We start from the raw sequence: 23,788 nt of genomic DNA on the forward strand, positions 1-23,788 counted from the left end.
AGTCTCGTAGCTAAAATAGCCTGGGGAGTCATTACCGGTTTGTTGTTGATAGAGTGCTTGAGCAGTGGAAAAAAAAGGCACGTTGGAATTGTCATGAAACGGTTTCAACAGAGACACATGAAAGGTTAGATGGATTCGACTACCAACGGATAATTCCAAAGTGTATGCCACCGTTCCCACGTGAGCTAAGATAGGAAAACGACCAAAATACTGTTGGGTTTTGTGCACTAAATAAAACCCATTACAATCTGATTAGTTATCAATCTAAGAAATTTGAAGTGATTTATGTTTGCATGAATTTTTCATGCTTATGGTTTAATATGTTTAATATATGCACAAAATCTGTTAAGTCTAGAACATATATTTATTCATAATTACAGTATTGTCAACACAGTGGAATGTGATTGTAATTATATGATTCAAAAGACTAAGTCACTGTTTCATCAGTGTTTTGGATTTACATTGATGGGATAATCAGCGATGATATGTACTTAGACTTGGAGTAAGTGTTATGTTCTTTCTAGGACATTGGTAAAGTATATTGGTTTCGAATGTATGGAGTATACATTGGACTGGACCGATATTGAACTTAGTTAAGATATTATAAACTTACCGTTGTATCTTTCCAAGTCAATATCAGTAGTTGATCTTAGATTAAAAGAATCTAAATCCTGATATGCTTAGGCTCAACTCAGGAGTGTTATTCATGTTCTTTGATTTATTAGTTAAGCCTACTTTTGGGTCAGGGTGATACGTATATTTTGGGAACATGATAGTATGATTGAGTGGGAGCGCTGAACATAAATATGGAATCTATAGCTTCTACTGGTGTATAGAAGTCAAGTGATGATTCCCTTAGAGCTTAGCTAAATAGAAGTAAATGGATGAGCTCTTGTTTCAGTGACTAATTCTTAGATCACTAAAACATCATTTACAGGTAGCTAAGTGTTTTAAGGGGCCAAATACATTGAGGGGTGGAAACGGTAAATTTACCCCATCTCGATGTAAATCATCTATATAGAGGATCTTTGATCACATTAAGATTATAACAATGGTTAAATGAGATGGCATATCTATATCGTGAAACATATAGAATGCTCTATATAAGTCTGAGAGTGCAATTCCAAGTTCTAAGAGTGGATTCAACAAGGAATTAATAAGTAGGGAATTTACTTAGTAAATTCAGTTCGCTTATTGGAAGCTCAACATATACATCCATGGTCCCCATTCTAGTTGAGACCATACTGCTTGTAAGACTCATTAATTGATTTATAATTAATCAATTAAAATTTTAAAGTTAGACTATGTCTAATTTGTGAATTCTCACTAAGCAGGGGTAAAATTGTAAAGAAAAAAGATTCTAGGTTTATTTATTAATTAAGAGACTCTATATGTCTAATTAATAATTATATTAAATGACAATATTATTCAATAATCTATTTTAGTTATTAAATAATTAGTTTTGGCATTTAAATAGTTAGAATTGAAAAATTGGCGTTTTTGAGAAAATAGAAATAAAAATTGTGAAAACTGCAAAATCCAAGTGAGGCCCAATAACACCTATGGCCGGTCACTTGATAGACTTTTTTCAATTAATATTTTCATTATTTTAATGCCAAATAATTACTAACCTAAACCTAGTAGTGGCCTATAAATAGAAAGTGATGACTCAGTCAAAAATAAGCTGTTGTCAGTAATTCAAAGATTGCCTTTCAGAAAAACTGAGCCTTCCTCTTTCTCTCTCTATAGCCGACCCTACCTCTCTCTCTCTTTTCTTCTTCACAATTTCGGACCCTCTAGTGATAGAGTAGTACCCACACACAGCAAGTGGTACCTCAATCATAGATTGGAAGACTGTGAAGGATCACATTCAAAGAGAAGGACATTCGGGCTCAGATCTTGATAATACTCTGCGACAGAAAGGATACAAGGGTTAGAGATCTGAGTGGAAGGAGACATATTATTCCGCTGCTACCAATGTAAGGTTTTCTTAACTTTATATGTGTTTAATTATCGTTTTAGAAAGTTCATATTTAGGGTGTTAAACAACATACTTGTCAGTAGATCTAAGATCCTGGTAAAATAAATTCCAACAATTGGTATCAGAGCCATTGTAATTGATTTTCTTGCAAGAAATTTGGACTTAAAACGATTTGTATGTGATTTGGATGGTTTCATGTTGATATATGTGTTATATGATGATTGATTGATGTTTGTAAATTTTCGTGAAAAATAATTGAAATTCTGTTTCTCGAATTATTTTTATTGGATATTTTGAAAAAAAAATTAAGCAATTTACTTTTTTACAGAACTCAATTTCGATTTTATTTAAATTAGTTATGACTTTTCAATTGTGACATATCTCTTCTTTCCTCTCTCTCTAGTATGTTTATTACTCATGTCAAGTTCTGCCAATATAACTGTTCATGCCTTAGCTAGATATGCTTAGGGTTGGATGGAGCTTGCTTTTGGCTAGAGCATATATATTCCTCCAATTATTTACTCTATTATTGTAAATAACTTATCTCATTAATTTATGATAAAAAAAGAGTAATTTACGGCATAAATATCTAAGCTCCCAATTACAAATAAATATCTAAATTTAATTTTTGCCGGTAATAATATCTAAGTTATAATTTTAAAACTTCTAAATTATAATTTAAGAAGTTCTGTAGGTACTTAGCTGTTAAGTGTGAAGTAAATTACCACGTGGCAATTTCTAATTTGTCCATGTCATTAAATTTTTATTTTTTTGAAAAAATTAATTCTAATATACAAATAAAAAAATGACATATGGACAATGACTTGATATTTAATATTTATTTATAACTAAAAATTAAAATTAAGTATTTATAAGTATTTAGAAAAAAGAAAAAAAACACCTTTGGTTTTTAAATTTAAGTTACACCTTTTTTTTTTTTTTTTTTTTTTTTATTGAGAGAAACTCGTGCGATTACATGCGGAGAAAGAAAATCCACGATATCCATAGGGGAGTTCCTCGGTTAAACAGCGAGCCACGATTCAGTATATAAATTATAAAGTTCGAAACAAATTTTATTTATCTTCCCCATCCCAAAATAAGCCAAACAAACCAACTCAACGAAGAATATCTATTTGAGTCTGAAATGGGGAGTTTGAGAAGAGCATTGGTTTCGATCGACCGTCTTCTCCAATCATCGGCCGCAATCCATCGCACCATCTCGATCGCCGCGGCCAACTCTCTCGTTCGAGCGCCTGAATCCTTCTGTAGGTCGGTTATTTCCATATTTATTCGTTTGTTCTGTGATTTGAAGTTGTTGAATTCGTAATCGTGATAACGAGTTCGTTTGTGCATTTCGACGAACACTTGGCAGGCCTCGTTCAAGCGTTGCTTATTCTGGGGGTTACCGTTTTTATTCGAACAATTACACCAATTTACAGTCTTTGGATATCGATCTCTCCAACGAAGAGAACAAGAAACGCCTTTATAACAGGTTTCTTTCTTTTTTTTTTTCTTCGTTATATTTGGTTTGTGGAATTTCAGTTTGAAAAATAACAAGCTATTTTTATTTACTTTTCGTTTTCCTCGAATTGGGTTGTGGGGAAACGAATAGATTGGTATACAGGAGCAAACAGAGGGGGTTTCTGGAATTGGATTTGGTTTTGGGCAAATGGGTAGAGGAGCATATCAGTTCCATGGATGAAAATGGAATCAAAGCTCTCGTCCATGTCCTCGACCTGGTAAACTTTATTCCTTAATTTTTCATTTCGTGTGATGTACACATATAGCTTCATGAATTGAATGCATTTCCAGAGGAATGTCTTTCATTACCCTGGATAATTGAATTTGAATAAATCAATTGTTTGGGATTTGAGCTTGTATTAGAACCTTTTGAATTATTTAATGGAAAGAAATTAGCGTGCTAGGTTTGTTGGTTTATTAATCTTCTTTGACTCATGGATGAAACAACTGTAATCTAAATCTACATTGATCACAACAGCTTATGTCGTGCTGTGGCCATCTAGTTTGTAATCCATCAATTTATTTTCATTTACCTGACAGTAGAATCTCTTAGGATGTTCCATGCGGTTGAAGTTATACTTCTTTTGGTAGTTCTAATTGTTTAGCTTCCTGTGAGATTCAACTCCAAACACGGGGCCATTCAAGCTGCCTCCTTCCATGAAGGAGAACCAGTTGATGTCAATTTCATGGTCCCTTGAATTTGATTTTGGCATTGTATGAGAGCAATTCAATTGGGAAGATTTATTATGTATGGTGTGTTGCTTGCGTATAAGTTTTATTGAATGGAATTGGCTTTTTAAAGATAGACAGGGATTTTTCGACATGAATATCAAATAAAGATTACATTTAGTCTAAATTCTAATAACCAAATTACTAATTAGAACCCTTTCTTTTCAGCTCTTGCCTCATTTAATTGGTGTAATATACAAAGTCATTTGAACTAACATGGGATAGTCACAAGTTTAGGAGAGTAGGACTTCATTTTTAGTGAGAACTGTTGTCAAAAACAAGAGATTTAAGAAATGACTTGATCAACTTATTTGCATTGCCTTTCTAATTTTATGCTTCTCTTTCTCCTTTGTTTAGGAAAATCCAGATCTCTGGAAGTGGATAACTGGTCAAGAGCAACCTCCTGAGGCCCTCCAAATTAATCCTGTAAGATTTGGATAAAATTTATTCATGACTCGGTGGTTCTTTTTTCTTCCCTTATTTTTCAATTCTCATACATTTTTGCTTAGGTCTTTAATGCTCTACGTGACAAAGTCATGAACAACCTTAATACACATTCTTCTCCTGAAACTCGAGCAAAACCTGGACAGCCATGGGTGAGAGGTTGGGATGACATCAAGAGAGCTCGGGACAGCCCTATTACTGGAAATCAGTAACTCTGTCATCAATGATTTAATGTTAGATTTTCCAGTTGTTTTGCTTGTAAGAGGATTTTGTATATGTATATTTGCTTGTCTTTGTTTAAATAAGTACAAGTTCAGTACAAAGAGATAAAAAAATCAAAATATAAAAGTTGTGAACATGTGCTGTTTGCTAAAATCGTCCATCGAAAGTTGCTATTATGTAGTCAGAATATCAAATAAGTGAATCTTTTGTGGAATGGAATATTTAAAGATTTAAAGGATATTGTTGATAGTGAAAATGGAATTTATTAGATCGTTTATTGTGTCTGACAACTTATTTGTGGGATTATTTTACACAAATAGATACAAGTGTTAACTACTATATAAAATTTTAGTAATCGGATAAATGCTATGCATATTTGAAATTTATCAAAAAAAAAGAAAAAAAACTGGTGTATTTTGTCCCACATTGCTCGTATATGTACGATTTGTGGGATCTATACACACATAACTACCAAGTTTGTGTTCATTGGATTTGGATCCAATTCAATCAAGTTATTTATTGGATGGATCAGTTCCAATCCTAACATTGGATCTTTTAAAATTAATGAATAAATGAGTTGATCCAATGAGTTGATCCAATTGGATTTTTTAAAATTTATATTCAATCCAATCAATTATGATTGGATATCTGATTTTATTGAATCAGTCGGTTATAAATGAATCAGATGCTTTTTTGCACACCCCTATTTAAAATTTATCAACAAAAAAACAATATATTTTTTTCTTATGCCTCAAACTAATTATTTTACAAAATTATCCTTGTGACAACTTTTTTTTTAATTTAATTTATTTATGGTTGTAATAACTTATTTTTACTCCCTCTCAAAATCCACTTTCTGTAACGCCATACTAGTTTAGGCGCATTACAGTAATTTTCTTAATTATTGTACTAACCTTTACTAATCAAATAGTTTATTGCAAAAGTAATTAAATAGAACTTTTAAAATAATTATAAACCTTGCTAATATATATAAGTTCACATAATCTAGAATCCCAATCTATTTTTCAAATACAACAAAATAAAATAAAACCAAAATGTGACGCTTCGCGACTAATAAAATCTAAGTCATGCCGTTCCATAGACCTGAACACTCTAGGTCTAACCGTTTGGATATCTACAATCTTCATCTAGCTCTACACTCACTGTTGTTCAATCTTTAACTTGCCCTTACCTACACAAAGAAAACATATATGTAAGTTGACAAACTCGGTAAAAAAAATATAACACATAAATATATAACCAATCTATAACTAGGTGCACATACACCTACTCACAAGTCTAAAATTGAGTCACGAAAGTTCTTGACTAAAGTACAACTAATTATAATACCACATGCACTCAGTACTCTAGGCGTACAGGCATTGGTAGCATTAGTTTGTACTTTCTAAAAGCTTAGCATATATTTGTCGGTATCTCAGTACAACTCGATGTACACTCTACTAATACCCTGATATACTAATTTGATGGCTATTGAAACATGCATGCTGAACATGTACATATGTGCATATATTATACTAATCTTACCTCAATTCCATAATCAAGTGTGTTGGCCAACCTGAGTGGAAACTGCTGCTCAACGATTAGTGGCCCTAAGTCACAATCGCGTAAAATTGATAAGTGACACTCAAGATCACTTTTGAGACTTTAACTTAAAATAAGAAGTTTCCTTATCGATAAATAGAATGAAAAACCCTAAATTTTGAGAAAATACAAAAATCGAGGTCCTTGAAAATCATCCCAACTGGTGAGTTGGATCCCCAAACGGTGAACAGTTTATTGGGCTCATGCTTGGGGAAACGGTTCACCGTTTCTGTAGAAACAGTGGGCCATTTAGTAGCACAAAACACCAAAATTCAATCTGCTTCAATTCTACCCCAAATCTTGCCAAACCTTCCAGAACACATATTTACACCACAATAGACATAATTTAACCAGAAATCACAACATCAAACCTCTAAAGACAAACCAACCATTGTTGAGCAAGCTTTGAGTTCAAGAACTCAAACTAGCTCAACTCCCACTACAGTTACCAAAAACATCTCAAACAAACCTAATACATGTTCTAAAATAAACCCTAAACTCCCCAACTTCAAACAGAAATAAATTCAGAACTCACATAATCAAACCAAGCTTTTTCTTAGAAATTCAAACAGAAGAGTAGACTAGGGTTACCTTAGGTCTTAAAAATCACTTTCCTACCAAAAATCTTGCTGAATTCTTGCTCAAGGATGATGAATTTGATTTGAAATTTTGATTTTTTTTAGGTTGTTAGGGTCGAGAGAGAGAAGTATGGAGAGAGTGAAAATTAATTTTTGATATTATCTAACCTATCTTTTATTTTAATTACTAATTCAACACTAACCTAATTAATTCTAGAAATCCCCTTAACTTAACTAACTCCAACTTAGGAAAAAAAGACTAAAATACCATTTTTCTTCCTCTTTAAGCAACCTTAAAGCCTAGAGGTAAAATGCTAAAAATCTATTACCCCACACAACCTTGACATTTCAAACGTCCATAAAATCTTACCATGCTAAATATAAGATACTTAAACGTATCTCTGTGACATTAATGACCAAATTATTGAGGTTCATTGTTACTGAGCCCAAAATAGGAAAAATAGCAAAATTCATATATAACATGCATGACACATTTATAATTCAATAAAATCTTCATAATTGAGAAATTATCTCATTAATATTTATTTTTGACAATAAGCCTTATTTTCTACTAATGTACATATTATTATAATAATTAAATTACTAATAATAAGTTAACTGTCTGCTAATTCATATGTTTAAATATGTGGTCATTACACTTTCTCTCTATATATACACACACGTATATATAATGGAAACTTTTAGGTGGAGGCATCAGTTTTGTTTCTACCATAGGAGTATTTTTGGCTTTTGTACTTTCAGAAAGGGAAATTTCATTATTTGCCCCTAATAAAATATCCTATATCAAAAATTGGACCCTTTTATTTTTTGTACAAATTGATACCACTAATTCAAAACGATTCCTAAAATACCCCTAAAATAAAATTTCATTCATTCTCTCTGACTTTCCCTCTCTCTCTCTCTGACTTTCCCTCTTCACGAACCAGAAACCACCGTCGACCCATCTCCACCACGAACCAGGAACCTGTAAACCCCAAACCCCCAAACCAGCAGACCCGTCTCTGTCGACCCATCTCCACCACGAACCCAACAAACCCAGTAAACAGCGAACCAAACCCACAAACGAGGCGAACCCAAACCCAAACCGAGGTGTGTATCTCTCAAATTTCACCCAAACCCACGACGAAACGTCACCACGAGCAGGACCCATCGCCACCACCACCAATTTCATTAAAAGGTAATGTTTTTTTTTTTGAGAAAAAATATATTTTTCATAGATTTGGATGCCAATTATTGCATGTTGTTGAGATTAGTGGATTTTTTTGTAGCTTTTGTGCTCTTTAGGTTGTAGATGTTGGTGTTTCAATGGTATATGTGTTTATTACAGGGTTATCGATGACATATCGGTAGGATATCGATAGGATGTCGATAGATTGGGTGTCTGTTTGAATTTGCTGTTATTTGTATGTCGATAGGATATCGATTGGTGGTTTTAGTGTATTTTCTGCCCTATATTGTCGACAGTATGTCGATACGTTGTCGAAAATATTAACATGTTGATTGTTAGTTTGTATTGTCGACTGAATATCGACAGTATGTCGATATTTTGTCGACGTGTTGTGAAATTTTTATCTGATTGAATTTGTCGACAGAATATCGACAGGTTGTCGATATGTTGTCGATTATATTAACATGTTGAATTTAAGTTTGTATTGTCGACTGAATGTCGACTGATGTCGATATTTTGTCGACATGTTGTGAAATTATTGTCTGATTGAAATTATTGACAGAATATCGACAACCTGTCGATATGTTGTCGATTATATTAACATGTTGATTTTAAGTTTGTATTGTCGACTGAATATCGACAGGTTGTCGATATTTTGTCGACATGTTGTTTATTTTGTTGGTTGTATCATGTTGATATTATGTCGACATTTTTTTTAAATTTTTTTGGCAGCTTTATTGATTTGTTTTTTGTTTTTTCAGATGGCTCCCAGACTCATAATTCCAGCATCGGAGCATTTTACTGGCCGCGTGACATACAGAGGCACCGGGAGTTTTGCAAAAATCAAGGCTCGGGTTGAGGAGTTCCATCTGAATAACAGGGCGAAGGAAAGCCGTTTCGGTAACTTTTGGAATGTCGTACCCCTGACATTCTCCTCGGTGTTATTTCACCAGCTGATGATGCACAAGATGAAGGTTGATGCTCAGGAGGAGTTGAGGATGCAGTTTTACATTGGTTGGAAGGAGCTCAGATTCGGAGTGCTTGAGTTTGCACTCATTACAGGCCTGGACTTCTCCACCGGGCCAACAGAAGAGGAGAAGGCTGCGCAGGTTGCTCGCGAAGGCTCAGACCGATTGATCAACAAATATTTCAACCAGTCTGGTAGTGTGAAGACAGAAGCACTCCAAGATAGGTTCATAAACTGTCAAAACCCGGAAGACTTGTACAAGCTCGGCTTGTGCTTGTTTGTCGAGTCAGTGCTTCTGGGTCGCGAGGTTAACGCACTGATTACGCCTGACATACTTAGATATGTCGAAGATCTCAAGTTCTTCTGCCGGATTCCTTGGGGGAAGCACTCATTCGCCAGACTCATGCACTCGCTTCAAAAAGACATGTTGAAACAGAAGGCCAACTACGAGAAGAAGCTGAGTTCGGATGTTCAGCATGAGTGCAAATACACAGCATATGGCTTCGCACCTGCAGTACAATATTGGGCGTATGAGGCCATTTTGGAGGTAGGGAGGAGGTATGGCACGAATCACGGGATTCAGTTTCCCAGGATGCTTAGCTGGACGAGCAAGGGTGATATTGGGAAGAAAGAAGTCAGTGCATTATTTTCTAGACGGGTATGAATTTCACTTATGTTCAGAATAATTATTTAACATAAATGCTTGTAATAAATGCTAAATGGTTTTATTCATATATTTTTTGAACCATAAACAGAATCTTGAAGTTGTGAAGGGGCTACTTCCACGGACAGAGGAGGAGGCATTTGTGAGGACCATATCTTACGATGGTGTGGAGAACCTGGTTGATGATGGTGTGGATGACACAGAGGCTGAGGCAGATACTCAGGTACCAGACACTCAGGAAATAGACACTCAGGTACCAATTTTTGGAACTTTTTTTTTTATGATTGTATAACTTGATTGTTTTATTGTTTTTGTTCTGTGATATTTGTTATATTGTGGAATTATCGTATGCTTACCGTATTTTTTTGATATATATTTTTTCAGGCCACTGGTTCAGACCCTCAGCCCAGTGCACCATCTTCATCAGGCGTTCGTGGTGCGGAGTACACTGATTTAGTGGGGAGGTTGGATAGGATCGAGGCTGACACTCATGGTATGTACGCTGCTCATGCCAAGCTGAAGAAGGCATACGAGACCAGCCATGTAAAGCTGAAGGGTGGTCAGAACGTAATTATGGACCAGCTCAAAAACATATTGGCCATGTTGAATCGTCCGCCAACGACAGCTTCAGCACCGGAGGCCCCAGCAGATCCATCTACCCCACTACCAGCTGCATCACCCCCACTAGAAGAGGAGGAGGTCTTCCCTAACGGGTACGATCCTTATGAGGGAGCTCCAGTGACTCCCATCGATACAGGTGTTATCCATGTACATGACAGCGAGTCCCAGGGTGACAGTCTGTCGATAGAGGCACAACCTGCAGTGGTTAAGAGTCGGAAGAGGAAGAGAAATCCTCCTGTATGGTTCCGTGACTACACGGAGACGAAGAAGAGACAGAGGCCTTCTTCGACGTTTGATCCCCTGGCGCCACCGGATCAGCAATTATTAGATACTTTTTCGAAAGTGGTGTTGTGGACTCATTCCGAACCACCGACTTCGGGATTTGAGAAGTGGTGATTACGGTCCATCATTCTTTTGGAAGCTGCTGACACCACAGGAATGGCTTACGGATGACGTAAGTAAAGTATTTTATAACATTACTTCACTTTACAACTTTATGTGCAATTAATATATTTTGTTGTCTAACTGACATTTCCCTTTATATGCAACATATAGATGCAGCAATGCATATGCTGAGGAGGTGACGCGCCGACTATCCACTGACATTTCCTCAGAAGGGTATCATTCTCTCCACATTCGTGACCACCATGATCAGCAGTGCATGGACGAACCACAGGGGTGCGAGGAGAAACTTTGTGTGGGAGGATTATATCCTGGAGTACTGCAGAGGGGTTCATAAGGTATTATTTTAGTAAGATTTTAAATGTTGAACTATGATTATAACTTCGATTGTTAATTGTTTGGGAGGATTATTATGGTTTGTTAATTGTTTCGTTGTTCTCCGTAATTACAGAACCAGTTCTTTTCGAGATGGATAGGTAACGAATTTATTTACTTCATTTTGCATCTTCCCGACCAAAGGCACTGGGTCACAGTTGAAGTTGACATAGAGCTGTGGAAAATTAATGTCTACGACTGTGATTCCAGCGTCTATCATTGGACCGCCATGGTACCCGTCTTGAAGACTTGGGAAGAACTGCTGCCCTCGCTAATCCATGCATTTGGGGATTTTCCACGTAACAACCAGGCGTTAACTAACAAGGACATCACGGTGCTTCTAAAAATGCATGCGAGTCGAGCCACTCACGACTTAGTTCCGAAGGCAACAAGCAGGTACATAGAGATAAAAAAGTACTATAGTATTAAAATATGTTTTACGTTAGACTAACTTTATCTTTTATTTTGCATTTAGTGGTGATTGTGGTGTTTATTGCATTGAGTATGTGGAGCATCTCATGATGCAACGTGGATTGACCGATGTCACGCAAGGCTGGATCAAGTTGTTTCGTGAACGGTAGTGTGTTGATTTATTTTACCAGAATGTCGGCTGATTATATGTGTAATTATGGGGACATTGTATATTTGTGTAATTAACATTACAGTTATGTATATATAGACTTTCTCTACGTTCAAATTTTGATAATTATTCGTGGTTTCAAATATAACATATCGATATTATTCAACAAAAATAACTATTAAACCTAAAAATAATTAAAATATTCAAAAAATATTCAACCTCGACATTATTTTAAAGCAGTTTCGAACCTGAAATAGAAAACATGTTATTACAACGAATAAGTACAATACGCCTCAAATGCGGGCTTTGCATGTTGCTTTGTTGTGGCCTGAACTTCCACAACGGCTGCAGTTTCGAGGTACAGAACCTTTTTTATCACCAGACGGGAAACGGTTCTCCCGTCTTTTTCCAGCGTTGCTTTTCCTTGGACGACCTACAGGCTTCTTTTCCACAGGTACCCCAACTTTCATATTCTTGATGTGTATTGGGAGAACCCAATCATCCTCATAACCGGCAAGATTGATGGTATCATCGTAAATCTTTTTCCACGTTTCTTTTGAATAATAAGGTGAGCAAAGCGTGTACACACTTGTGTTCGTTTTCAATGCCGCGGCACATGCATGAAGGCAAGGGAGTTTCAATAACGTGAACACGCCGCAAGTGCATGTTCTTTCAACTAGATTCACATCACCACCTCTTTCACCGTTAGGTCCCCTACCAACATTATACAAATTGGCTCCATTTCGTTGGACGCGCCTGTACCTTGCATTTTCATGAATTTTTGCCAAGTTTTTTTCAAAGAGCGTGGCCAAAGGGGTGGTACATTTGTCAGCATTTTTGAGGCGATCAACGAACCACGATTGTAGTGTGAACCTGATAAATTCAATCAAAGTAGTTATTGGATATTTCCTGAACTCTTCTGTAACACTATTGAAGCTTTCAGCAGCGTTGCTCGTCATGATGCTGTATCTATCGCCCAAACAATAAGGGTGAGCCCACTTCTCAAACCCTATACTCCCCACATATGCAGCAATGACCGGATTCATCTTTTTAAGCTTCTCGAACTCTCTATCACATTCAGTCTTCGACCATGCGTAAGCAACATTATATATTTGGTTGTAAAAAGCATCAGTCTTGAACTTGGCGTTCACGTTCATAACAATGTGGTGATAGCATGCACAGTGGACTGCTTTGGGAAAAACGAGTTCAACAGCATGATCAATGCTTTGATGCCTATCCGACACAAACACTAAGTTCTCAACCACGCCAATTGCTACGCTCAACTTCTGTAAGAAATACGTCCAGGAGTCGTTATTCTCACTATCAACGTTACCATAAGCAACCGGCAACAATTGGTTGTTTGCATCGTATGCCACATCAACTAACATTATACCGCCGTACTTCGTCTTCAAGAAGGTGCCATCGATACTCAAAACAGGACGACAAAAGGAAAAGCCCCTTCTACATGCACCGAGTGATATAAAACAGTACCTGAACCGCTCATCCTCTAAATACAAGTCAGTAATGGTACCTGAATTCTTCTGTTCCAGCATGTACAAGTATCCAGGAAGCTTCATGTATGAAAACTCAGGCGTACCCCTAGCATACGTAAGTCCCATCTCCCTGCACCTCCACGCCTTCACATAATTCATCTGGATACCATAGTTGTCAAAAATGTCCCTCTGTATGTCTTTAGCCTTGTACTTAGTTCTATCTTGGGTGTACTTCCCCTTAATAAGGTGGCCAACCACCCATGGTGCTGCTTGACGGAGATCTGAACGTCTCGCATTCAAGTTACATGTGTGTTCATTGTGAAATACAGTGACCTTGAAGTTGTCAGAATGCATCTTCTTCCTCCCCCTCAATCTCCATTTACAATCTGGAGCCTTGCATGTAACGTACAACACATCAGGGGATGACTTCTTCACCATCCACTCAAAATTGTTATTAAGTGCAAACCTACCCACTACTTGTCTCAGTTCTTCCTTGTTTTCATAAAAATTACCAAGCTCTATCACCCCTGCTTCCTTACTTTGTAAACAAGTAGTTAGCTCATGATTTTCCATTATATCTTCCTTTTTCCACATAGGAGCTTTGAACTTGGTACAAACTTCAAAAGAGGAGAACGTTGAGAAGGTTGCATGACGAGAATGAGCATGTTCTTCAGTTCTGCCTTGTCGACTACTGCTAGTTCCAGGTGTAGTGCGATTTTCACTATGAGGTTGTCGTTCTCGCTGTGTACCTTGGTTACTCGGTACACACTCTAACCTCAACAAAGGTCCCGCTACGGCTTCATCGACTGCCAAATCATGTTCATCGTCCATATTCAAATCTACAATAGGATCGTTATTGTAGAAGGTTGTATCGAACTCTTCAAACTGATGAAATCCTGTCGCTTCTTGTTCTTGCTCTACATTGGTCGGAACCTCTACATTGGTCGGAACCTCCTCATTCACACTAATCCCAACATCTGTTTCGGGAACGCAAGACCCTACCACACTCCGAGGGAGAGGATTAGTAGGCGGCGTAGGCTCCGAATTCCCAACTTTTCTCACCTTGGTCACAAATAATGGCATAAACTCTGCATTTGACATTGTTGCCCTCATCTCTAAGAACGTTCTCAGTTGGCGTTCTCTCTTAATAACCTCTGGCGCAACCATTTGTCCCTTCATGTACAAGGAATAAATCTCCAACTTTAAATCATACGCTACAGGATCAACTTCCAACTCTTCATATAAAATTTGGCGCAGTTCTTGTAGGGTTGTCTCAGTTGTAACTGTCAACGTCAAGCTGCTCTCTACTTTGTAAATCCAATTATAATTCTCACATAACCAAATACCATCGTACGATACAACAAGGAACACTTTGTCTCCTGCAATTTCAAACCAAACAAACAAGGTGAGTAAAGGAAAAAACAACAAAAAAAAAACAAATATCGACATCCCATCAATATCAATCGACATAATGTCGATAACAACAACAGCAGAAAATATGACACGAATTATCGACATTTTGTCGACATAATATCGACATAATGTCGACAACATTACCAAGCATGCTCCTCATCGATATATAATCGACACACCATCGACATCATATCGACATATACTCCCAAAGGAATTTGCATGTCAGACGCGTGTACAATGGTAATAAATCCATTCCTATGTCGACAAACAATCGACATAGTATCGATATTCACTCGACAAACACACAGTGCATGCGTTTCATATTTTACGGTTACACATTTAATGTTAATGAATTTTACCTACGTTCCCAACAACCCTTCCCAACTGCCATGTTGCATGTCAGACACGTGTCTTATCGACAAGCTATAGACATAACGTCGACATAGTATCGACAAATAAGTTTTCCCTACCATCAAATTGGCATGTTGTCGACATCATATCGACATAGTATCGGTATTCAGTCGACAAATACACCATTTCATGCGTTTCACCTGTACAGTTACACATTTAATGGCCATTAAATTTTCCTACATTCCCAACATGTATACTACTCTATAAAAGCAAATCCCTTTCTTATTCATAAGAGCTCTTGTCTTATACTTCTCTCTTACACTTAAAAATTTCTCTTATTCTTAAGTTCTAAATATGGCGCCTAGAAAGAACAAGGGCAAATTCCCAATCTTAACTCCTGAAGAGCTGAAGCAGGAGGATGATGGCATAATTACTCCTGAAATGCAGAAAGTTTTTGACGCCGATAGAGCTTTCGAAAGAGAACGAAATCGGAATGAGTTCAGGTTGATGCAACTTGAAGCACATTTTTGTTGGAAATTATTTTACCAGGATCTTAGATCTACTCACAAGTATGTTGATTAACACCCTAAATATGAACTTTCTAAAACGATGAAAAAAACACATATAAAGTTTAGGAAACCTTACATTGGGTGCAGCGGAATAATATGACTCCTTCCGTTCAGATATCTAGCCCTTGATTCCTTTCTGTAGCAGAGCATTATCAATATCTGAACCTGGATCTCTTTCTCTGATTCTTTAGTGCTGAAACTCCTTATTGCTGAAAGTCTTTCTTCACGATCTTCCTCACTATGATTGAGGTATCACTTGCTTTGTGTGGGCACTACTCACACACTAAGAATTTCGAAATATAAGGAAGAAGAAAGAGAGAGTGGGTTCGGCCAAAGATAGGGAGAGAGAGAGGCTCAGTTTTTTCTGAATCAGAAGTGTCAGAAGAAAAGTGTAATTTTCCTGAAGCCTTCACTATCTATTTATAGCATTCCACTAGGGTTAGGTTTGAATTATTTGGCATTAAAATAATGAAAATATCAATTTAAATTGCCTACACAAGTGGCTGGCCATGCTTAGTGGATTTGGGCCTCACTTTTTGCAATTTTGCAGTTTTATCTTTTCTGCATCTGATTTTCTCAAAAATGCCAATTTTCTAATTCAACCATTTAAATGCCAATTCTAACTATTTAATAACTATAAATAATTATTAAATAATATTGTCATTTATCATATTTATTAATTGAACCATACAAAGTATCATAATTAACAAATATGCCCCTAAAACTCTTTCTTTACAATTTCGCCCTTACTTAGTGAAAAATTCACAAATAGACATAGTCTAATTTGAGAATTATAATTGATTAATCAAAACCAATTATATGAGTCTTACAAGCAATATTATCTCAACTAGTGCGGGGACCATGGGTCTATATAACCGAGCTTCCAATAAGTAGATCAAGAATTTAGCACTAAAATTCACTAACTTATTAATTCTTCGTTGAATCCACGCATAGAACTTAGAATTGCACTCTCAGTATATAGAATGCTCTATATGTTCCACCATATAGATGCATCATTAGTTATCAATTGTTATAATCCTAATGTGATCAATGATCCTCTATATGAATGATCTACACTGTAAAGGGATTAGATTACCGTTACACCCTACAATGTATTTATTCCTTAAAACACTTGACCCCGTATAAATGATATTTCAGCTTATGTGAAATGAGTACTCCACCATTTATGTTCGTTTGGTCAAGCTCAAAGGAGATCATCCTTTGCTTACTATTCGCCAGATAGAAGCTATAGATTCCATGTTTATGCTAGCGCTCCCACTCAATTGCACTAACATGTTCCCAAAATGTACGTATCACCCTGACCTAAAAGTAGGTTTAACTAACAAATCAAAGAACACGAATAGCCTCTCGAGATCGAGCCTAATCATAACAGGATTAAGATCATTTGATCTAGGATCAACTTGGCGATATTGACTTGAATAGATATTACGGTAAGTTTAATAAATCTAAGTCAAAGTTAAATATCGGTCCCTTCCGATGCATACTCCATGCATCCAACCTGAGCTTTACTTTAACCAATGCTCTGGAAAGAACATAGCATTTCTCCAAATGCAAGTAAACTCTTGTTGTAGATTATCATATCAGTAACACCCTGTGTCTGATAAATCTAGGAAACTTTATTCACATAGTCATGTTTACTTTTCAATGTGTTGACGACACAATAAACAGGATCAAGTATGTGAAAAGGGTTTCAGATGAATTCATACATTATGTACATATAATCATGAAATAAATCATGTGAACCATGCAACATTAAATGTTATTTCTGATCTATATTAATAAGTAAATCTGATTATATTGAAATGAGTTTTATTTAGGGCATAAAACCCAACAAACTCCCACTTGCACTAATATAAAACAAAAAGTGCGTTTCAAATAATCTCAACTCCTTGATATACAAATCAAGTGTAGTAGTAGTAAACTCCTCGTAATAGGATCTGAAAGGTTGAATTAACCACAACATTTTCTCCACCATTACTCTTCCTTTAATCACAAAATCATTGATAATGTGAAATTCCTCTCTATATGTCTACTCTCTTGGGATACTGGATTCTATACCTTTGGCAACTACTTTTGGTTAATCAGGAAATTAACACTAGTAGTTTAGGCAATTTGGAAAGGTGCCAAAAATGTATAGAACTTTCCTTAGACTAAATAAGTACCTTTCCTGTAACTTTAACATTCAGTCCCCTCCTGGTAGACCTAGAGACTTCAGATAGGTTTTTACACTTCTCCAAAATCACTATTCCACCCCAGAGTAACCACCATCTTATTAGAAAGATTTACTAGCACAAAGGTAAATTTCGAAATCTGATATGGTGTAGTCTAAGAGTTTTAAACACACCCTTATAGACTAACATATAGTTCCTCTTCTTAATCTTAAGATTTACTTGATTGCCTTCCAATGTTCTTCTCCTGGATTAATCTGATACCTACTCATTACTCCCACTCAACAGCAGGTGTCTGGTCTAAGGCATACAAAAGCATATCTAAGACCTCTCACTGTTAATTTAAGAAATTCTTTCATGGCTTTATCTTTTCTGGAATAGTTGAAACTTTTCCTTAGATAAATAAAATCTATGTTTAAGAAGTTGTGAAGCTTGTATAGATTGCCATTAGAAAGAAAATGCTTCAGCATCTCACTAAAGTAAGTTGCTTGCATTAGAGTAAGTAATTACCAGGTATACCACAAGCCATAGGTTTAGGTAAACTCAAACCTATAATACTAGGAACAGGAAGTTTGTTAAGTCCATTGAATAGACTTATAAACGAAAATTTCCTTTTATGTCCTTGTAATAGAAAACTTTAGGTTACTCCATGTGAATGGATTAAACCATAGTTCTATTGGCTTTCTTCTTAGTTTCTTATCTTGACAATCCATTACTTGTTTAAACTCACAATGGATTTTAATCACTAGTGTCTCCCAAGTCATAAGAAGGTGAGTTCCTAGAAATTCTCCCACTACGACAAGGTACCGTGAATTATGTCTAAGAAAACTAAATGGTATTAACCTCTTTGGTTGTGACAAGACAACAGAGGCAGTGGGATCATCATATGTCAAATAAGATGATAGAACACTTTTGGAATCAAGAATTAAAATATCTCCTTTATTTGCTACTTGTTTTCAGACTTAGTCATTATCTTAGAAAAGTAGTATTTGTTTGAATAAACACTTTCTTATCTATTGACAATGGGATGGTCCACCCCTAATCACTTAGAACAGCTAACAAACCATGGTTAACAGTTCTAGCTTTTCTTAAGATTTTGATTAGGTCATCCATGAATCTAGTAATGATTTACATTAAGTATACAACTATTACATCATTCTGAAATTGTATTACCATAGAAGGAATTAGGCAACGACTAGTAACTAATCATCAACATGCAACTTGAAATTTCTGGGGAGGTAAGTTTGGATATAATTCAAAAATCAATTTAATGATCTTTGAACTGCATATCTACTGACTATTTCTCCACCCCTATCAGTTCGCAAGATCTTTAACCACTTACCTTAATGGTTCTAACCATTGCTAGAAATTAATGAAAATTTTCAAACATTTTCAAATTTCTTGCTAAAAGGTATAATCTAGAGTTATCGTTTTAAGAATACAACGAAAAACTCATATCCACCCCTGAATGTACATCCATCTGCGAATGAGATGAACTACTTTCATTGGATATAGGCATATTAACTCTTTGCAGAGATTGATCTTGTCAAATCCACTATGATCAAGATACAAATGCCATAGATTAATAAAAAAATGTGATTGAGTCTTTTGATGACTTAGGTATAGTTACATCAATGAGTTCATAGAATACTGCAAGTGGATCCTGGTCACAGAATACCTAACTCATATTCCATACAGTTTGAATCTATTAATAGAAGATGGATATTAAACACTTGAGAAGGTGTAACTGTATTGCATCCTGGAATTAGAAATATAAAAAAAAAAATTCTAATTGGAATCTAAAATTAAAGTCAAAGACTTAAATTTATACCAAATATAATGAGTAATTCTATCTTAACTCTAAGTCTGATTTGCCCATATAAGTAGGAGATTTCTAAGATTGAGGTTTTATATCAATTGGCAATAGAATTTCGGGATTATAATCATATGCGTCATTTAATTTCTTAAGAGAAAATATAGAATGACATGAAATGATTTATAGACCATTCATCCAATGATATGTTTTGAAGCTAATTCGAAATGAATAAGCTAAATTAGGATAATTTCGTTTATAAATAAGAATCCAACGATGCTTCGATTAGCGAAAGATAAAGTAATCTTATTTATGTAATCTTCTTGTTTCATATTGTAAAAATACTAGTCTAAGGTGTCATCAATTGATGAACAACTAGATGTTGCATATACAATATTTATCTTTCGAGATCTTACACTATTATGTATGTCTAATGGTGAAAATCCATTAGGGATTTATCTCATTAGATAAACAAACATGTTAGACCAACAATGAAGATTCGAAATTAAACTACAATTTAATAACAGAAATTAACATGGTTCAATATAAATTCATACATAATTCAGAAATTATTAAACATATAGCAAGTAGGAATGACCAGTGAAAATACTAAAACATACAATCCTAAATAATTTCCAAGGTTTCCAACAAACTGATACAGTGTCCCGGTAGGCGAGAGTCAAAGTATCATTCATTGAATAGAGTTGTCAGCTCATCTAAAATGCAAACCTTTCTAGCAACCTTTTATTCGATCAAAATAAGAATCCAACGTTGTCCCGGTAGGCGAGAGTGAAGGTTATTCTCATTTTATGAGCTTCCACCATTGTTTTATGTTTCATAAGTTTATCTCTAAGTAGTCACCGTAGGGGAGAGTCTAATAGAGACGAAAACTTACAAAACACTTATCAAATGAGATCTTACGGTGTTAAATGCGTTCAACGAATAACCATCCATAGGGGGACGAAGTCTAGCGTCTCGAGGTTATATTGAAAACATTTAACTTTTGTAAGACCAACAATGGAGATCGAATATCTTAATAATAATAAAGCTCATTATTTAAAGTGAGTTGTATTTTCTTTGATTCTCTTTATTTTATCTATGTATTTTAAATATATATTTATTTAATTAAAATTTCCAATTTAGAATGAAAAATTCTAAATATAAATTTGAATTTAATATTTATAAATTTTACTTAGATGGATATAAATTATTTCCATCTTAGTAATAATTTCCAATAAATATTTAGAAAAATATTTAATTTAAGCTGTTACAAAATTAATTTAAATTAATTTACAACTCAAATTTAATTTTCTATAAATATATATTGCATTTCGAAAAATTAAAGTATTCAAGGATACAATTTTCAAAAATGCATGGTAAAATAAAAAATTAATCCTGGAAAAATTATTCTAATTTAATGTTGGCCCAAAATTAATTAATAAAATTAATTTACAACAAAAAATATAATTTTCCTATTTAATTAAATATATAAGAAAAATTTCAAATATTTAAGTATGATGATGAAAATCAACTTAAATATTAATTTTCTATTTAATTAAATACACTAGAAAAATACTTCAAGCAAAAATATCACCTATCTAGATTTTCCTTTGACTAATTAATTTAATTTCTAATAATGTACTTTAATTCATTTATTTTAAATTAATCAATTAATGAAAAAATCATTGATTTAAGTTGGTCCAAAATTAAAATAAATAATTTACAACTTTAATCTATTTTTCAAATAAAATTCGAAATTCTAGCATTTAAGAAATACAATTTCGAAATTTGATTAATAAAATAAAGAAAAAATATATTTTGAAAATTATTTAAATTTAGTTGAAAAAATAAATTTCAACTAAAAATAATTTTCTATTTAATTAAATGTCACGAAAAAGAAATATTTAAGTATGATAATAATAATCAACTTAGATATTTAATTTTCAAATTAATTAAATGTATTAAATTCAAGAAATAAATAATTAAGCGTAGAGAAGGCTTAATTATTAATCTCTAGTTTAATACTAGGAAAAACATACTTAAAATAAATTGTACCAAAATTAATTATATAAATAATTAATTTCACAATGTATAATATTTTCCTATTTAATATTAGAAATAATAAGTAGTCTAGAAATAATTATCTAGAAAATATCTTATTTGACTAAGTATCTTTTCCACAAAATTTGAAAAAATATCTGATTTAAGTTTTATTAGAAAAAATCTAGGTTTTAAATATTTTCAAATTTAAATTTAATTAAATATCAAAAATTAAGTTGTAACCACTTGTTGCCCCTAATTTTGCCCAATATACGTGGACCAATCAGACAGGGACACGTGGATCAAGCAATTCACAATATTTGCTAAGTCTTTATGCCATAAGGTAACGTCCAGGACATAGGTCCCGGAGAAGGCACAGGGAACTCAATATGCTCCCGGAAGCTCATATAACGCTAAGGCATCTCCGCGAGGTGTCAGGTTTCTCCTGAGCAATCAAGTCGCATTAAATGCCGCATGGAAGGAAGCGTGTTGGGACTGCTACACGCAATAAAGTCTGACGGCACAACCTCCAACCAGCAGCGACACAGTAATGATCATTTAAGTCTAGCGACGGCTACACTGTGAAGAGTCGCGTCAATCAAAAGGCAATAAGGACATTCCACATAAAAACCCTACAGCACCTAGGGATTTGACCATGCATTACCCATGGTATATTCATTGGGAATACCCAACTTTATGGATACTTACAGATACACTTGTAAGGACAATTCTAGGGATCTCCCCACCAAAAACACTATAAATACCCCCTCAAAGCTCATTAAATGGGATCGAGAATCTTGGGCTGCATATGAGCAAGTAGAGTAAATACTCACCAAGAACATTCTCTGTATTTATAAGGGTGAAATTCTCCCAAGTATATTCTCTGTATTAAAGACATCCATAAATAACAAAGACTCGTGGACTAAGGCTCATTAACGCCCCAACCACGTAAAAATCCTTCTCTCACTTTCTTACAGCTCGGTAATTTTATAATATTTTATTAGTTGCCGAAAATATCGGTCAACATTTTGGTGCTTTCATTGAGAGCTGAAGAAAGCCACTGTAGATAAACACTTGACTTCACAAACATGGTGGAGACTAGAAGTACTCGTCAGCCTCACCCTCTTGAAGACGCTCAAGACCCGAATGAGGAAGAGGTAGCCTCAAGAGCAACAGAGGGGTCCGAGGAGGAGGAAATAATCCCCGATGATGACTACGAGGGAAACCTTGATGAGTATGCCTACGACGAAGGTAGTTACTCGGAACTGGTGCTTCTCAGACAAAAAGCTATCGATCACGAAGCCGAGATCGAAGCTCAGAAAGCGCAAAACCAGAAAATGCAAGAAGTGATGCTGACCATGCAAAAAGCCATGGAGGCAGCTGGCATTCACGTGCACCCCAAGGCAATGACCGCTGGACTTGACAAGGAGCCAGCGACGTCTTCGCCTAGTTCCCAACAGCAGAAATCTAGGGAGCCTAGCCCTATAAGATACCCTGCTGAAGGGAACCAAACAAAAAACCCTACTTCTACCCCAGGGCGAAAGAAAAAGGCGCAGGATCCGCGAAAGGTCCGCTCAGATTTCCCTAAAGGGAAAGGTCCGCAGAGGGGCAAGCCCCAAAAAGGGTGCTTTGGCCCTCAGGATCGAGGGAACCAAAAAAGCATTTTCGTGCACCAAGAACCCGGGGGTAGAGGGAGAAGAGGACAGAGGTCTCCTCCCGTTGATCTGAGAAATCAAATCAACGGGAACCAAGGTGATCTCCGAGATCACCTTGACCAAAAAAGATACGGACCCGCGGTCTCCACGGGTACGTTAAATGAAGGAATTATGGCAGAACTCGCCATACTTCGAAAAGACATTGCCCGAGTCTCCCGGAGACAGAAAGGAGATGACTCCGACTCAGACAGCGAGGATCGAGAGCCATGTGCTAAGCACATCTTAGAGGCGGAGCTCCCTAAGAACTTCAAGATGCCCGAAATGGCAGCTTATACCGGGAACTCTGATCCTAGTGACCACTTGTCACGGTTCAACCGTGTCATGACGGTC

The 23,788-nt window shown here is 35.5% G+C and overlaps 1 protein-coding gene and 1 long non-coding RNA gene across 2 annotated transcripts; one reads left to right on the forward strand and one right to left on the reverse strand.

Annotated features, from left to right (window-relative positions):
• Window positions 1-2,905: 2,905 nt before the first annotated feature.
• On the forward strand, window positions 2,906-5,153 carry LOC115724095 (succinate dehydrogenase assembly factor 2, mitochondrial). Its single transcript, XM_030653552.2, has 5 exons — window positions 2,906-3,250; window positions 3,354-3,473; window positions 3,594-3,720; window positions 4,589-4,657; window positions 4,741-5,153. The coding sequence occupies exons 1-5, from the start codon at window positions 3,126-3,128 to the stop codon at window positions 4,885-4,887; spliced, it is 588 nt and encodes a 195-aa protein (XP_030509412.2). The 5' UTR covers window positions 2,906-3,125; the 3' UTR covers window positions 4,888-5,153.
• Window positions 5,154-5,844: 691 nt separating this feature from the next.
• On the reverse strand, window positions 5,845-7,309 carry LOC115722122 (uncharacterized). Its single transcript, XR_004012782.2, has 3 exons — window positions 7,091-7,309; window positions 6,443-6,507; window positions 5,845-6,089 (listed from the first exon to the last, which is right to left on the reverse strand). It is a non-coding gene; the product is annotated as an uncharacterized LOC115722122 (long non-coding RNA).
• Window positions 7,310-23,788: the final 16,479 nt, after the last annotated feature.

The sequence above is a fragment of the Cannabis sativa genome, chromosome 9 (assembly GCF_029168945.1).
Source record: "Cannabis sativa cultivar Pink pepper isolate KNU-18-1 chromosome 9, ASM2916894v1, whole genome shotgun sequence".
NCBI classification, from domain to species: domain Eukaryota; kingdom Viridiplantae; phylum Streptophyta; class Magnoliopsida; order Rosales; family Cannabaceae; genus Cannabis; species Cannabis sativa.